The following is a 16,546-nucleotide window of genomic DNA, read 5'->3' on the forward strand; positions in this document are numbered from 1 at the left end:
TATGTATTTGTAAGTATCTCCATGCGCGAGAGATGGACGGAGACAATCTCGCTCTGCCAACGAGTCCAATAAGGGACAAGTCACCCCTCCGAGCCGCAACATTCCCGGGTACGTTGCGATTCCAATCCGGGCCATAAACGTGCCTATCACGAGCGCATACAAAAACAAGGAAATATGCCATGCCAATGACCATGCTGACTGGTTCAGGCTCGGCCACTTCGGACGTCGCGTCGGGCTCGAGCCAGAGTCAAGATGCGCGCAATGCCAAACGGCCGCCGGCGAGTCCGCTGCGAGAGACGAATGCCTTACACGAGGCAAAGACCGAATCAAGTGCTATAGATCCGCTATCGCAGGTAGGTCTATACGGGGTCATGTGCTTGTCAGAGCTGACACGAGGACCGTGCTTAGCATATCATCCAACGTACAAATACGCAGAAATCCATTCCGTTGAAATTGCTGGGGAAAGCGTCATATGAAGCTGAAGCTGTGGGATCGGAGTACAGCCAGCCTGAGCAAAGTCCAGCGCCGGGGGATTCATCACCAACCAAGCCCCCCAAGGAGAAGAAGTGAGTTTTCACGTCCAGTCTGCCAGTCTTGTGAAACGTCACTCCGGCACCTTTGTGTCATGCAGGATTCTGTGCGATCCCCCGCATAGTCCGCTTTGGAAGTTTTCCCCCACCAAGATCTGGCCGGCCATGCACATATATCAGCGACTGACCCATACCGTGTTCATCACCACAGAAAAGGCGTCTCCTTCCTCAGCCGAATCATCGGAAACAAAAAGAAGGACCAGCTTTCCGAGCCGGAAGATGAAACCTCAGAACCGGAGGCTAGCCGCATGTCCGTCGACACCTCCCACCCAATTGGATTTATAGCTCGGCACCCTGGACCTGCCAAGTACCTGAAGGTGCGCGCACATTATAAGAAAGACAAGACATTCAACCGTGTTTTCTTGGCCCAGGAACTCGAGGGCGGCGGCCCACCGCCCAAAGTCGCAGACAGACGGATATCTACGTCGTCCACTTTGCCGCAGAATGGCGATCATACCGGACGGGCTGTTTGGGCGCTTGTGTTCTCCAAAGATGGCAAGTATTTGGCTGCTGCGGGTCAGGACCGCAAGGTTCGAGTGTGGGCTGTCATCTCTACGCCGGAGGAGCGTGAGAATGCGAATGGAGAGGAAGAGCAAACCCCTGTAGATGCACACGATACTGCTAAGCTGAAGGCGCCTGTGTTTCAGCCAACCCCAATTCAGGTGTATGAGGGCCACAAGGGGAGTATTTTGGATCTCAGCTGGAGTAAAGTATGGCGAAGCACATTAAAATTTTTAAATTTTTGATTGGGAAAAGATCATACTAATTGACGAACCAGAACAACTTCCTTCTGTCCTCATCGATGGACAAGACAGTGCGACTGTGGCACATATCTCGACCGGAATGTCTCTGCTGTTTCCAACACAGCGATTTTGTAACCTCGATACAGTTTCACCCGCGTGACGACCGGTTCTTCCTTGCTGGATCACTCGACACCAAACTGCGTCTATGGAGTATTCCTGACAAAAGCGTTGCCTTTGTGACTGCCGTACCGGATATGATCACTGCAGTAGCGTTCACGCCTGATGGAAAATATTCCATTGCTGGCTGTCTAAACGGTATGCTCAACATCTACGACACGGAGGGCCTGAAAGTATCATCCCAGATCCACGTTCGATCAGCTCGTGGGCGAAACGCCAAGGGCAGTAAAATTACCGGCATCGATACGATGATTTTCCACAAAGGCGACAACCGGGGTGAAATCAAACTCCTGGTTACTAGCAACGACTCGCGCATTCGAATGTACGATTTCAATGCTCGAACCTTGGAGGCCAAGTTCCGCGGCAACGAGAACACCTGCAGTCAGATCCGAGCCACTTTCACAGACGACGGCAAGCACATCATCTGTGGAAGTGAAGATCGCCGAGCATACGTATGGCCAATTGGGCTAGTGGAAGGAGATTCCGAAAAGCGAGCTGTAGAGGTCTTCGAGACGCACTCCGCAATGGTGACGGCCGCCATCTCCGCGCCAGTCCAAACAAAACAAGCCCTAGCACTATCCGAAGACCCAATCTACGACATCTGCAACCCACCGCCAGTCGCCCTAATGGGCCCTGAATCAGCAGAAACATCAAAGCAAAACGGAACAAGCCACAAGCGCTCAGCCTCCGCACCACGACTATCAATAATCAGCAAAATGGCCCACGAATCCCCCTCCTACCTCGCCCGCTCTAAACACCCAGGTGGAGACATAATAGTCATAGCAGACTACTCCGGCAAGATCAAAATCCTGCGACAAGACTGCGCCTACCACAAACGCCGCTTCGAAAACTGGGACGCAAACTCAACCATCTCCCGCCGCATCCTCCGCCGTTCAAACTCTGGCCGCCGCAGCGTAACCTCCTCAATCGGCAAAGAATCATCCCACAAAACACCCTCCGAGCGCATTATCTCCTGGCGCAACTCTGTCATCCGCCAAGGCCGCTCCAGCACTGACGGTTCCCGCTCCGGTCTACGCACCCGAAGCCCATCCCCACAGCACCGCAACGCGACATTCCGCCTCTCATCCTCCAGACCATCAAGCCTAGGCCCAAACGAATCCCTCAGCGCCTTCACGCACTCCCCACCCCCCTCACCGCGCCGATCACGCCTAGACATCCGACGCACAAGCGAAGACGCAACGCGGACGAACCACACCCGCGGCCAAAGCAATGGCACTGGCAAAGGCACCTGCAATGACCATGCCAATGGAAACGGCTCCTCCACCACAGTCCCACCCCCAAACAGAGTCGCCTCGTCATCCGCCGACCTCGTCGCCAGCGGAAAAAACAAAGACAACCCGCTCTGGCTACAGGGTGACCACAGCTACGCATACTGGAACAAGATCACGCATGATGCATTGGCAATGCGCTCGCGCAATTCAAATGAGCTGCTTAGTCCCGATAGTATTCGTGAGCGCAAGATGAGTACTGCGGGGAGTATTCTGAGTAGTGATTATGCTTCTTCGGCTGGTGGTGAGGAGGACGATGTGCTTAAGTGTGATAATTGTCGTTGTACGAGTTTTCGGAGTGTCAAGGGGAGGGATGGGAAGCAGAATCTTATTTGTTCGCAGTGCCATCGGCCTATTTCTTAGGGTTGGATATGGATGAAGATTTGGGTTGGGTTGGTTTGATTTGATTTGCACTTTTGGCGTTTTCCTTTTTCCTTATCCTTTGGATTTGGTTTAGGGGATGTTGTATTATGGTGGTGTTTTCTGTTTTCTTTGGATATCAGTCTCTTTTATGTGTACATTTTATGTGATTTATGTCTTGAGGATATGTATAGTACAAGATGCGACGAGAATATGAGATATGTATGAAGATATATGAGTCTCATGTTACTTTACTCAAAATCAATCTCGGTCCTGGAACCGAGACTCCTTGACTTCCTTCTATAGCTAGTATTTCAGTCTGAATGCAATCTTTCATATATAAGAACTGATCTATCGACACTCCCCATTTCCCATTCTGGATCCCGTAGCAGATGTTAAGGCTTATACTGTGCGGGTTATGAGTGGAGTCTGAGAAGGCTGAAATGAATAGGTAGCTAGAAGTAACAAAACTGGTAGATGGAAGTGTGAGATTGACCGAGAATATCTTCCACGAGCAGCATAGCCACTATTTGAGGTGATTGTAACTACCCTATTGACCTCAATTGTTGCTATGATCACCCTAAAATTTCACTACTGGCGCATGACATAGTGTTAGCTTAATTATTGAGAGATAGGGTATAATATTCAATTGAAAATATGCTATGACATCCGATAATCTGTTTTCTTTCTTTTTTCTTTCTTCTTCTTCTGCTTCTTCTTCTTCTTTTTCTTGATCTCTACTCTCTTTAGTTTCTAATAGACGGTTGGTAATACATGAACAAGTGCCCAGTTAAGCATATGAATTTGTATATATCTGTTTAGTTCGGGGGACATCTTAAGAGTTTGTATCTCTAGCAAAGTCTTATGATATTCGCACGAATATAAAATACGTCCTACTGACAACTACTTGGTTTCTTCTTCTGTCGTTCATGTTTCCTCTCCGAAAATAGACACACCTCGCCTGAACAATCCAAGCAAGAAAGCTGCACTCCTTTCACCGCTGCGAGTTTACCTTGCTGTTAGTCAATTGATACCTTTTCAAATTGCCCCAGGATTACCATGATGTTTTTCCTGTCCAGAACCGTTCCACAATTTAAACGAAATATATCACGATGCACTCGGAATGGTACCAAAGGACAGACGGTTTGCTTAACAGGCTCCACTGGCACTTTGGGAGGCTGTCTCCTGTACAAGCTGGCTCTCCAACTTCCAACTTCTAAAAACTTTGTACTTGTTCGAGGTCCTATCCAACGAGTCATTGAAAAATAGGAGCACTCTATGTCTTTATGGCATCCGCTAGGTGAATCTTTGTTGCTTACCTTGGAAGACTGCTAGGGATTCAAACGAGTTGTTAAAGCGCATTCGAGATAGTGGGATAAATATAGACAGAGATCTGAGAAGACCCTAAATATCATTTCCAAAGTAGCAAAAGGAGCGAAACATAGATTGCTAACCTGTCAAATATGTGTTGGTTTATTCGTTAGGATATAGTTCGACGTACCGACTATCGATGCCAAGACATGGAAAAAGCCACCAGCACACTGATAACACCTCCACACATCTCCAACCACCAACTCAGATATCTCCAGGGCATTGACTCACAGGATCAACCTGCGACCCTTAACTGAATTTGTCTCTCCACCCGCAATATCGAGGAAGCCTTCGCCAACTTACCACATCGCATCCCACCACACCTCTTCACCCAAACCCCAAGCGAGACAGACGCTCGCCACAACCACAAAATGCCCTACCTCCCTACCTCCCAGGCTTACCTGGAACATTCTGCGCAGTTATTACAGGCGTACCCAGAAACGGTAAGCTGATTCCAGTCTCCGATCCAGCCCGCCGTCTATTCGATTCTCCCCGCGGGAGCAGGCAAGCACACCGGCCCCTTCCCAGCACCACTCAATAAACCCTCAAGACTCTACAAAAGAACAAAAAGGGGAAAAAAGCAAAAGAACCCAAGCTAATCCCCCAATCCACAACAGACCCGGATAACAACAAAATACAACTTCCCAACCACACGGCCAGGAAACGCAAAGCGAATCCAAAAATCGCAAGCCAAAAAGAACAGCAAAGACAATGCCACAACACAAGCAACCGCAACCCCCGCCGCCCCTATCGCCTCCCTCACCCTGAAAACATTCAACCCCGGCACAGGAATATGTCTTCAATACCGGACGAACAAGGCACAGGAGGTTTCTCGGCTAATTACGAGCTTGGGGAAGTTGGCTGCTGGTGCTGATGTTGCTGGGCTTGGGTTAGGAAACGCTGCTCCTGTTGGGGATGTGGAGATGGTTGATGCGCCTGCGGCTGTGGCTGCGCCTGTTGAAGAAGCTGGGGCTGGGAAGGGTCAGGCTCAAGGCCAGGGTCAGGCTGGTGGGAAGGGGAAGAAGAAGGGTGGAAAGGGGAAGCGATAAATTAATGTTGTTTTGTTCTTCTACATATTGTGGTATGCTTGCATAGATGTGTTTTATGAGTGTGCTTGGTTGATATCCTGAATGATATTATTGGGTTCTTCTCTGGTTTTCTGCATATCATGGATCTAAGTGGGACAAGTGATCATCTAACAGCTAAGGCTAAGGGCGAAGTTGGTAGATAAAGACGGATTCAATTAGGTAGCACGCCAATAGATATCTACATCTACCAAGACAAGATTCAGATACACATTATAACAAGTGATTCGAAAATCTAAATACACAGAATCCGCCATCCATCCACAGACACCCAGGAGTCCAGGATGGACAAGAAAGAAGAAACAAGTGAAACGCCATTCCCATGCCAAACCGTCAATCAATGAAAACAAGAAAAAAGAAACAGCGTGATATCATGTGGGGAGAGGGTATAAAACAAGAGGAGAGTGGGGTGGAAGGATATCGCTCAGAAGTCCTCATCGAAGTTAAGACCGTCGCTGACGACCTTCTCACCCTCGGCGTTGGTCTCCTTCTTGGTGCTGGCCATGACACCAGCCTTCTGATAGTCACCGACACGCTTCTCGAAGAAGTTGGTCTTGCCAGCCAGGGAGATGGACTCCATGAAGTCGAAGGGGTTGGCAGAGTTGTAGTACTTCTTGTTGCCAAGGGCCACGAGGAGACGGTCAGCGACAAACTCGATGTACTGGCACATGAGCTTGGCGTTCATGCCAAGCAGTCCACAGGGAAGAGCGTCAGTGAGGAACTCCTGCTCGATACCAACGGCCTCGACAATGATGTCTTCAACGACCTTGGGATCAGGGCGGTGGTTCAGGTGAGAGAAGAGGAGACAAGCGAAATCAGTGTGGAGACCCTCGTCACGAGAAATGAGCTCGTTGGAGAAGGTGAGACCGGGCATCAGACCACGCTTCTTGAGCCAGAAGATGGAGGCGAAGGAACCAGAGAAGAAGATACCCTCGACAGCAGCGAAGGCAACCAGACGCGAAGCGAAGGTTGACTCAGTGTCATTGATCCAACGGATGGCCCACTCAGCCTTCTTGGCAATGCAGGGAACTGGATGATGGGTCAGCCAAGAGTACGTGTGGGAGCAAGTGAGTGAAGCTTACTGGTGTCAATGGCATCGAAGAGGTAGGTGCGCTGCTTGGGCTCCTTGATATAGGTATCAATGAGTAGAGAGTAGGTCTCGGAGTGGATGTTCTCCATCATGATCTGGAAACCGTAGAAGCAACGAGCCTCGGGAATCTGGACCTCTCCGCTGAAACGCTCGACCAGGTTTTCGTTGACGATGCCGTCGGAGGCAGCGAAGAAGGCAAGGACGTGGGAGATGAAGTAACGCTCATCATCGTTGAGGCGGTTGTGCCAGTCGTGGAGATCCTTGGATAGATCAATCTCCTCAGCGGTCCAGAAAGAGGCCTCGGCCTTCTTGTACATTTGCCAGATCTATCCAGAGAGACACGGTTAGCCTTGATGTTCTTCGTCTGAAGGTATCCCCCACTAATCCACTTTACGCGTTGGACGCGTCGGCGACGTGACTTACCTCGTGGTACTTGATAGGGAACATAACGAAACGGTGGGGGTTCTCCTGGAGGAGGGGCTCAGTTGCCTCGAGCTCCTTGATAGTAGGAGCAGCCTTGGGGGCCTCGAGGGCCTTCTCGGTAGGCTTTTCTAAGGACGCGTCGACGGGCTTGACAGACGCGGGCGCGTTCTCCTTGCCCACCGACTGGAAGTCGAGCTTCTTAACGGGCGAGTCGCTCATCTTGAGGTTTTCGAGGGAGGAAGCAGCCTGAGGAAGCATATGGGTTAGTATAATCGAGGGTTGCGACGCGTCTGGCGCGAGAGGCGATAGCGTGACATCACGAACCTGCTTGGAGGGAGTGACTTGAGCGGCCATTGGGATGAGTATGTGAGGAATCAAGTATCACAGGACAGTTCTCGATGGCAAAAACAGCAAGTAAGAATGGACAAGAGCTTGCAAAGTGGGATGGGAAGGAGATCGGGATTCAGCGAGGGAAAATAATCTCAGTTAAGTACTGGAGAGAAATCGCGCTAGAGACGTGCTAAGTCACGTCGCACGTGACCTCGCGCCCCGCTTAGTCACCGGAAAAAGCGCGTCGCCCAAGCCTTTCTTTCCCGTTTGGGCCCAACTTCTCATGCCACTTGGTTCCTAGCAACATCCGACAGGATTTACTCCATTCCAAGCCCCTGCATGCCCCATCTTACATGTCCGATCTTATCTAAACTTAATGCCTTTTCTCGAAGGTCAATATTGGAGACTGGCTAGCACAAATACACATATGTTGCTGTATTTAAAACGCTAATATAATACCAGCGTACAGCATAAAGAAACCGAAACCGACGCGTCCTCCAGGCGCCTGGGCAACCTTTCAGCTCGACGTAATGGTCTCCACTCTTGATCAGATAACTTGAAATCCACAAAGACGCGACGCGACGCAAGAAACAAGGCGGCTTTACGGATGTAATTGGCGGTCTAGAGTCAGACATCAGACCTCATTCGTCGATTTTAATCAATTTGTCTTTGTCGGGTCTCCAGGGATCGTGTAAGGGTGTGTCAGCTCTAGCTAAGCTCCCCACGCGTCTAGTTACCTAGGTAGCCATATGCACGCTTTTTTCTTACCTATGTATCGTTCTATACAGATCTCCTCTCTGTCCATATAGGAGAATAGAATGTCTCCCTTAACATGTGGTAGTCCCTGTCAAGTAACAAGAATGCAGGAGCTTTTACCCCATACAGAACAGAAGTTTCTGGGAGTGGAACCTCACGCGCCTCGGAAAAAGCACTGATCATCTTAGCTCGCGTGTCCAAGGCAGCTGTCTCAAGTTATAAGTTATCTGGCTAGCTGGTCTTGGGACTGGCCATTGAACTATATTTTCAGCCGTGTTTCAATTGCGTGCTACACGAAGATACCGATCTACAAACTCTCGGTCCCTTTATAGATGCAATGTGGCAAGTGATCCCTTGCGAGTTGCCAGGCGCGTCCAGGCCCACCAGCCAGCCGAGTTTGAGGTTCGGTGCACCGGCAACCTCCACATACTTTGTCTGTCACGTGTTGATCTGTATATGTTGACAATCCTTGATAAGATATGTACAGACTCCTCTAAAATCGGAGTCGAGATACCTGACGCCAAGTCTATGGAACAAAAACATGAAACATCCAAGATCGACCCAAACAATGTACTCCGTAGATGGCATTGGATCTAGGAACCCTTATGTTTCCTATGTTTAGATCTTCTCACGGTAGGAGTCGGGCAGCACCCGGTCTTCGACACGGCGCATTAACTTGTTGGTCTGCTCCGCGAGACTGAGAGTCAAGATCTAGAGGTGGGGTTAGCGTGTGTATAACAATGCGAGTCTAGACTCGGCACTTACAGTGTGGGGCAGGATGCGGGCCAGGTGAGCGAAGAAGCCCTTGTAGATAGCAAGGACACCCTCGGTGCGGATCGTCTTGAACAAGCAGTCGAAAACACCACCATACAGGTTACCAGTCTGGTTGTACATACGAGCCATGATAGTGTCTGAAAGTGTCAGCATGGGACGGATACAGCTCAGCTCAATCTTGAGGGCACGTACCAGGAGGGTGCATGAAGCAGCACACAACGAAACCGGAAGCCGCAGAACTGGCTAGGTGCAGAGCAGGGCCTTCCTCCATACCCAGATGGCGGGTCAAGCGGCGCTTGGCAAAGAAGTATGTTGGTAGCTGGACGGCACTACCGAAGCTAGTACGGATCATGGCTGCGCCAACACCACGATAGATGCCCTTAACACCTTCGCTCTTATAAATCTTGCTCAGACCATCGAATGAGTTCTTGTAGTTGTGCTGGGTACCGACAGGGAGGAAGGGCGAGTAGGATTGGAGACGGGTCTTCACGAGGAAGAAGGGCGATCCTGCGGCAGCACCAATAACACCTGAAGCGGCTCCGGCGAAGACATTGGCACCGAGAGATTGGATCTTGGGGTCGTTATAGATAGCGGATGTGAGATTTGAGCGGATGGGCTCGTAGAAGCCCAGACGACAGCCGTTAAGCAACACCTGGTAGACATACTAAATGGTCTCGAGATTAGCGGGGTACTTGCGCAAATGCATGTCACTTGGAGGATCACATACAGCAGACCCAATACCACGGAACAAGCCACGAGGCCCTTCATTCTGAAGAATGACCTTCACACCGTGCAACACACCCCTGTACTTCTTCACGGCCTCGTTTTTTGTCTGCAATTCACCCTGCAGTTGTAACCTTTGACCCAATTATCCATGTCAGTATAATTTCGCATCCACACTGGGAGTTTTCGGAACCCACCGAATCTTCACCGTCTCGAAACTATGAGTAACGGTGACTGCACCGCATGCTGCGATACCGCCTGCGAGGAACGCTCTATTCAATTATATCTGTTAGCGCAAGTCCCACAGGTAATCTGAAAGCACATAGATATCCCATACCCTGTAGTGGTAGACATAGCGCTTGGGTGAGAGTATGTGGAGGAGGATCGGGTTGCTGAGGCTTGTATCGGCTATCGGAGGGATATCGGACCCGCGATGACACGAACGTGGCGAGAAGAAGGCTTCGAGGCGGGAAATGTGCAGATATTCTGCCTGTATGACCAAGCCAACGCCGTCTATGGATATTATGAGGTCTTTCGTCAGATGTCGGAGAAGATAAGTGCATAAAAGCTTACATGCGGCGAATCGAAGTCTGCCACACGGTGATTGGTCAATGGTGCCTGGCAGGGCCGACCTCGGGCCAGCCCCGGGTTTTTATATAAGCAGGGCGGTGAGGCTCGCCACAAAAAAGCAGGCGCGTTTGGAGCTTGGGGAAGAAGCTATCGATGAGAATGTTTTGAGCCCAAATTTTGTTTTTTGTTTTTGTTTACAGACTTCCTTCACTTCTCCTCCTCTTGACCTCCCCTTGTCATCTTCCATCATGGCTGAAGGTCAAGCGTCAACACCCCAGCAGGGCCCGCCCTCTGCCCAAGCTCCCCTCCAGTCCCAGAAACTCTCGGATACCATTCGGGCCTTCCGCCCTATGAAGGTATGTCTATCTGGACACTTGCGTGTACGGGGATCATGTTGACAGTGCTCTCGTGCAGGGTTTCAACACCACGAAAAAGGAAGTCGGGACTAAATACGTGACATCTCTGGATTTTGACGACCAGGGCGAGCATCTAGTCAGCGCGGGTGACGATGAGGCCATGCATCTATTTGATATCAAGGAAGGCAAGCATAGCAAGACAGTTGCCAGCAAGAAGTATGGTGTTCATCTCGCGAGATTTACCCACCACTCTCGCCAAGTCCTTCATGCGAGTACCAAGGTTGACCGTATGTCACTCGATGGTCCTGCTTTGATTTATGTAGCTTACCATTCACAGACTCTCTGCGATTGCTTGATACACACAATGAGGGATATATTCGCTATTTCACTGGGCATACCGACAATGTTACCTCCCTCAGCCTTTGCCCCGGCAGTGACGCTTTCATATCCTGCTCCAAAGATGATACTGTGGTGATTTGGGACCTCAACTCACGGAATCCTCAGGGCAAACTCAAACTTGCGACTCCGTACCTATCTACCTTCGATCCTTCGGCTTCAGTGATCGCAATTGCCTCTCAGTCAACGTCTTCAGTGCTTCTTTACGATTTCCGTAACTTCGACAAAGCCCCCTTTGCCACCTTCGACCTTGCGCCCTTTGAAGAGGGATTCACACCGTCGACTCGGGGACGAGCCTGGACTCGATTGGAGTTTTCTAATGATGGAAAATACCTGATGCTCGGAACGGATTACCATGGCCACTATATCCTCGATGCCTTTACCGGTGAGATCAAGTCTTTCCTTGTTGGCAAGAGTGGGTCATCCGGCCGTGCTGCACCAGTTTCCACGTCTGGAAAGCCCCTTGGACAAGGAGATGCATGCTTCACTCCTGACGGCCGATACGTCGTTGGTTGCAATGGCGAACAGGGCGATCTGCTTGTGTGGGACATGCAGCAGCAGGCCGAGGCAAATGGAACACTGCAGCCGACTACTAAGCTGCATTACCGACACAGGGCTAGCCTTGTTGAATTCAACCCGCGATACAACATGCTTGCTTCAGCAGATAAAGAAGTCGTTTTCTGGGCACCCGCCGAAGCGGAGAAGTAAAGCATGATCTAGCCCACGAAGGTCAAGCAAGGCCCAAATTCCAATAACCACCCCTAACACCAATCACTGAAATGCCTATCACGGAGAAGCCCATCAATGCAATACTCATGACGGAAATAACACAGAACAACATCAGCGGATTGATGGATTGACGAGTTTCTCAAAGGTCTGTGGTGTTTCTATCATGACTTCTATTGTCCGAAAACGGACTTCTATGACTATGCTTTTCGATCTTTGTCTTTGCCCACCAAACTCCGTGCTGTGTCACAGATCCATACTTTGGGGCCTTCCAAAGAAGGATCCCCATTCCTGTGCTTTTCGACCGTGGATTCGATTTGTTTGTTGATGGTCCGATTGCTGGAAATTGTCGTCAAATTGTTGAACCAGCCATACATGAACACACTGTAATTGATATCCGACAGCTCGTTTGCAAGTTCCTGATCCACTGGAGGAATGTTGCCATGTTTGTGAGTTGAACCAAAGGTTGGTTGGACATCAACTAGACTGATGGGAAGTTTCCACTCTGTGGGAACCTCATAATCTGAAAGTTCCTGGAACCTTTGAAGCATAGCAGTGTGATCAAGTTGCCCATATGGGGGATCACCCATCATGATCTGAGTGCGGGCTTTCTCTGTTTCAGTGCCAATGGTTTCAACAATTTCTCGCATCCGCCCAGCAGCTTCTTTTGTGCAAACAAGCTTATGATCACCCATAGCGGGCCAGAGCTCCGTTGGAAGCAGTGGCTTTTGCTTTTCAACCTCAATTTGTCGAAGGATTGCTCGGTGAAAATGGGGCTCCGGCGGAATGTCTTTGAAGTGCGACAAGTCAGATACCATGGCAAGGAGGAGAGTGCAATCGACATTCAGGGTAGAAGTAAACTTCTTGAACGGATGAGGAAGAAGATGCTCCAACCCAGAGTGAGTCGTTAGCTGCAGACTTTTCTTGCAATCAACATCCATACCCCAACTCCGCATCTCCTCAATAATATCATCAATCTCATCAATATTCCCCTGTTCGATCCTGGGCAAAACAACGCGAATGCGAGGATGTTTATACCCAACCAGTGTAGAATCAGCCGCCTTCCGTAGATCCACCGCCAACCGAATAAGTTCCAGCTTATCATCTCCGTCATCTCCATACATGTTGCGCGTTCTCCGAGTCATCGGAAGCATCCGACCCTCGACCTTCACATGTTCCATAGTATCCTCCCCCTCCATCTCATCCTCCGAATCATTCTCCCACTCCCAACAATTCTTCGCCATCTCAAACAAAAGCCGATCCTGCGTGACCGTAGACACTTTCACCCATTCGGCCCCATCATCAGAAACAATATCCACAAACACACTATTGCGCTTATCCTTATTGGGCTGCTTCTCGCCTTGCCCGACACCATCATTCTTCTCTGCAGTCGTCTCCCGAGCTTTAGAATGCCCCTTCTCCTCCCAATAAAACCGCTTCCCAAGCGCAGTCAAACCAGAACACGACCCCTTGGCTATATCCCAAACAGATTGATAAAACGGTAGATTTGATGAGCGCAGCGCATGCAATAACCGCTTCTCTACTTCGAAATCGAGCTCGGCTCCTTCCTCTCCTTGCATATCACCGCTAGCACTAGTAATGGTAGCACTTTTCATCTGTCTCTCCAATTTATCGAGCATCTTCAATTCGGAATTGACATTTGATCTGAACTGGCGCGCTTCCACGAGCTGTGGATTGCGTAGTGTTGATGCCAGGAGGGATTGGTAGGTGTCTATTTCGGAGAGGAGATTGAAACAGCTTGCTTTTAGTTCGGCTGAGAGGGTTGCGCTTGTTTCTTCGTTCGTCTTGCGTTCGGGAAGGTCGTCGATGTGTGTGTCTGGTGGCATTGTGGTTGATATAGGCGTTATAGACGTCGGGTTGGAATATCGTTCGACTGGGTGCGTTGGTAGATTGCTCTGTAAGGACTGTGGAGGTATGATAGGGTTTGTTGGTATAGGGTTTGGGAGGCTTGGAGATGTTTTGCGGTTTGTGGCGGTGCGGGGTAGCTCTGGTAGGGATTTCTTTTTCTTATCAGATGAGGCTGAGGTGTATACGTGATCTGGCAAGTGAGTGGTGCCAGAGATTATGTGGGACACGTCAAGTCGTGTGAGGTTACTTTGTTCAGAGAGCCTGAAGAGTCAGAGCGGAGGATGGAGTGCGGCTCCGCAGCTGCCGCATGAGATATGAGATATGGATGAGGCTCCCGATGACTCAACTAAACTGACAGCCCTAGAGAGTTCCACGGGCTTCTTTACGCTCGTAGTTGATTCTTAGATCCAATTGTGTCAGACGAGTTTTGTTATTTATTTCATAGTAACACCCATCGTACGGATGACCAGGGTTATAATCGGGAAACGGCTGTCATTGGACAAACTGCTAACTACCCACAATATATAATCAAGACAAGCCAGGAGAAACAAGTATTCGACATAAGTGGGAAAAAGAAACTAACGCCATGAAATGCTTGCATTCTCATCCCGGAAGTCGGTTGAACATTGCCTAAGCCGAAAAAGAAGACAACCCAATCTGCCAGATGCCTGACCCCAGGTGATGGTTCTTGCGCCCACCAGAAACAGCATCCACATAGAAAACATTAACCGTATTTAGTTTAGTCTTTTTTACCCGTGAGTCTTTCCCTCTCGTTGGAGTTGCGAGGGGACTCGTCGTCGGACCACTTGTCACCATCCTCTTCACCTACGGCGAATATTGTCTCCTCGTCGAGAGACTCGCGTTGCCGGGGCGCCGACGAAAAGGGCTTGGGAGGGACGGGTGACAAGTCACGACGGCCCTCTGCGGCTGAGCTGCCCGGGTAGTCTGGAGGAGCGTCATAGGCATCCTCCTCATCCAAGCCGCTGCCAAATGATCGGATCTCAAATCCATCATCGTCTTGAGCGAGCTATAATAACAGTTAGCAATACATTTCAAAGTGTTTCAACACACGAGTCCATACCTCATCAGACATGGCAAAGCGACGGTTGTTGGCAGTTGGTCGCCACAGATAAGCGACGAAACCGATATCGAACAGGTAGACCAGGTTGAGCCAGCCGTCCAGGACGAACCATCTGGCCTTCCAGTGCTGGGGCACAAAGTCGGCATCGCTACTTCCAGCCATTGCGAACGAATTGATAAAGAAGAAACCGAAGATCACAATGATGCTGCCCAAGATGCACCACCAGAGCTTCTTGTACATCATAGCCTTGGTCTTCTGCTTTCTGTCGATGAGATCCTTCATTGTGGCGTTGAGGGAATTCAAGGTCCACACGTAGAACGCGGTTAAAGTTCCAGCAAGCGGCAGGACAATAAGAAGCACGAGGGGACCGGCGCTATCAGGAGTAATTGTCAGACTGGCAATAGAGTAAACGACCGCAAAGACGAAATGAGCAATGGCCAAAATGCGGACGTAGATCATTGTCCGGCCCAGCGAATGCTTGACAACACCATAACCCATGCAGACGATGAGCAAGAGGAAGAAGGAGAAGGCGTTTCTGCCTGCATTGAGGATCGCGACTATGATCATGAAAGCCTTTGCGCCGCCATTCAAGCCATGTCGGTTCTGGAATTCTGAAAGATATTAGATGTGGTAAAAATACGGAGATAACAGTTCTCTTACCGTAGAATCCCCAAGTCATCAGCTGCTCAACGATCAAGAACACAAGTATCGCGGTGATATAGTTTTGAACAGGCACTGTCAATTTTTAGCATGGTGATCCTCAGCAGCGATAAAGTCAACATACGAATATCGTAACGGTTTTGGACATAGAGGAAAGCCCAGAAACTAAAATTTGGTGTAAGCAGCTGTTCGAAGACCGGCCAAACGTATGAAGTATCACATACATTCCAATAACAGCGTACACAATCGTCAAAGCTCCGTAGAAGGGAAGCTTTGCGATCTGTGCAGCAGGAAGCTCGCCGTATGAATTTCGGAAGGTGACCACGGCCCCGTAGTCTTCTCCGGAGTAGGCGTACGTGCTCACGCAGTAGAATCCAGTCTTTCGGACAGGGTATTTCACGGCATCGGGGTTGTTCAGGTGGATGGCTTTTGACATGATGGGGTTTTGTGAGACGTCGGTAGCATTGCTGGTGAGGACAAAGGAGCCGAGCTGGTCTTCGGTACAGATTTTCGCTTCCACATTTGAAGCATCGCAGATTGTTTCCTTGATCTAAGCTCAGTTATTAAGTGCGCCGCTTCTTTAGATGTATTTGGGATACGTACCTCAGCGTCATCGGACCGGTACCTCCCAATCAGATTCTCATCGTTCCATTCAAAGATCACCAAGCTGGCCAGCGGATCGCTCTCTGCAGAGTCGGACTTGGTAAATTTCACCAAAATGAAAGGGTCGACACTTCCTCCCCATGCTTTGCGACTGTACATCCCTGAGCATCGTTGCCGGTGCGCATCGTCGGATTTCTGTTCACGACACCATTAGCGACTGTGATATACCAATTGGCTGAAGCTTCATCGAGGGCTTACTTACCAGTTCAACATCATTAGCAAGCGCTTGGCCTGCTAATAGGGCCGTCAGGCCCAGGGTCTGAAGCCAGCCCTTCATCGAGACGCAGGTTGAAGCTAGACTAGGCTCCGGGATTCGGAAGGGTTTCAAGGTCAAATAGTACCAACTGATACAGATGAGAAGGAAGACAAAGACCCAGGCTGATTGTAGGTGTATATCCAGCACAGGCAAATGGGAGGTTAAGGAGACGGGATCGTCGAGGTTCAATTGCCCCAAACGGCCCCAGGAAGCCGCGCGTGGCCATTATCTAAGCCGCCCGCACCGCCACCTTTCGAT

General features: G+C 49.9%; 7 protein-coding genes across 7 annotated transcripts; 3 read left to right on the forward strand and 4 right to left on the reverse strand.

Moving 5' to 3' along the window:
* Positions 1–32: 32 nt before the first annotated feature.
* On the forward strand, positions 33–3,162 carry N7446_001924 (WD40 repeat domain-containing protein; the record flags this gene model as incomplete). Its single annotated transcript, XM_058510673.1, has 5 exons — positions 33–108; positions 208–353; positions 409–566; positions 742–1,300; positions 1,369–3,162. 5 exons carry the CDS (start codon positions 33–35, stop codon positions 3,160–3,162), a joined length of 2,733 nt encoding a protein of 910 aa, XP_058376209.1.
* Positions 3,163–4,901: 1,739 nt separating this feature from the next.
* On the forward strand, positions 4,902–5,579 carry N7446_001925 (SRP9/SRP21 family protein; the record flags this gene model as incomplete). The annotated part of the gene is made up of 2 exons (XM_058510674.1): positions 4,902–4,973; positions 5,148–5,579. 2 exons carry the CDS (start codon positions 4,902–4,904, stop codon positions 5,577–5,579), a joined length of 504 nt encoding a protein of 167 aa, XP_058376210.1.
* A 460-nt stretch (positions 5,580–6,039) lies between these two features.
* N7446_001926 (ribonucleotide-diphosphate reductase subunit RNR2) lies at positions 6,040–7,482 on the reverse strand (the record flags this gene model as incomplete). The annotated part of the gene is made up of 4 exons (XM_058510675.1): positions 6,040–6,644; positions 6,698–7,031; positions 7,129–7,374; positions 7,453–7,482. 4 exons carry the CDS (start codon positions 7,480–7,482, stop codon positions 6,040–6,042), a joined length of 1,215 nt encoding a protein of 404 aa, XP_058376211.1.
* A 1,186-nt stretch (positions 7,483–8,668) lies between these two features.
* Positions 8,669–10,247, reverse strand: N7446_001927 (putative mitochondrial oxaloacetate transporter (Oac)). Its single transcript, XM_058510676.1, has 6 exons — positions 10,049–10,247; positions 9,909–9,983; positions 9,716–9,845; positions 9,181–9,652; positions 8,980–9,125; positions 8,669–8,925 (listed from the first exon to the last, which is right to left on the reverse strand). Exons 1-6 carry the CDS (start codon positions 10,063–10,065, stop codon positions 8,833–8,835), a joined length of 933 nt encoding a protein of 310 aa, XP_058376212.1. The 5' UTR covers positions 10,066–10,247; the 3' UTR covers positions 8,669–8,832.
* A 282-nt stretch (positions 10,248–10,529) lies between these two features.
* Positions 10,530–11,741, forward strand: N7446_001928 (WD-repeat containing protein SWD2; the record flags this gene model as incomplete). Its single annotated transcript, XM_058510677.1, has 3 exons — positions 10,530–10,637; positions 10,696–10,924; positions 10,975–11,741. 3 exons carry the CDS (start codon positions 10,530–10,532, stop codon positions 11,739–11,741), a joined length of 1,104 nt encoding a protein of 367 aa, XP_058376213.1.
* Positions 11,742–11,959: 218 nt separating this feature from the next.
* Positions 11,960–13,606, reverse strand: N7446_001929 (uncharacterized protein; the record flags this gene model as incomplete). The annotated part of the gene is made up of 1 exon (XM_058510678.1): positions 11,960–13,606. The coding sequence occupies one exon, from the start codon at positions 13,604–13,606 to the stop codon at positions 11,960–11,962; it is 1,647 nt and encodes a 548-aa protein (XP_058376214.1).
* A 761-nt stretch (positions 13,607–14,367) lies between these two features.
* On the reverse strand, positions 14,368–16,309 carry N7446_001930 (uncharacterized protein; the record flags this gene model as incomplete). The annotated part of the gene is made up of 7 exons (XM_058510679.1): positions 14,368–14,655; positions 14,710–15,320; positions 15,370–15,444; positions 15,494–15,534; positions 15,594–15,919; positions 15,973–16,167; positions 16,235–16,309. 7 exons carry the CDS (start codon positions 16,307–16,309, stop codon positions 14,368–14,370), a joined length of 1,611 nt encoding a protein of 536 aa, XP_058376215.1.
* Between the last annotated feature and the right edge of the window lie 237 nt (positions 16,310–16,546).

This window comes from Penicillium canescens (genome assembly GCF_028828765.1).
Source record: "Penicillium canescens strain IBT 15451 chromosome Unknown utg000002l_segment0_segment0, whole genome shotgun sequence".
In the NCBI taxonomy this organism is placed as follows: domain Eukaryota; kingdom Fungi; phylum Ascomycota; class Eurotiomycetes; order Eurotiales; family Aspergillaceae; genus Penicillium; species Penicillium canescens.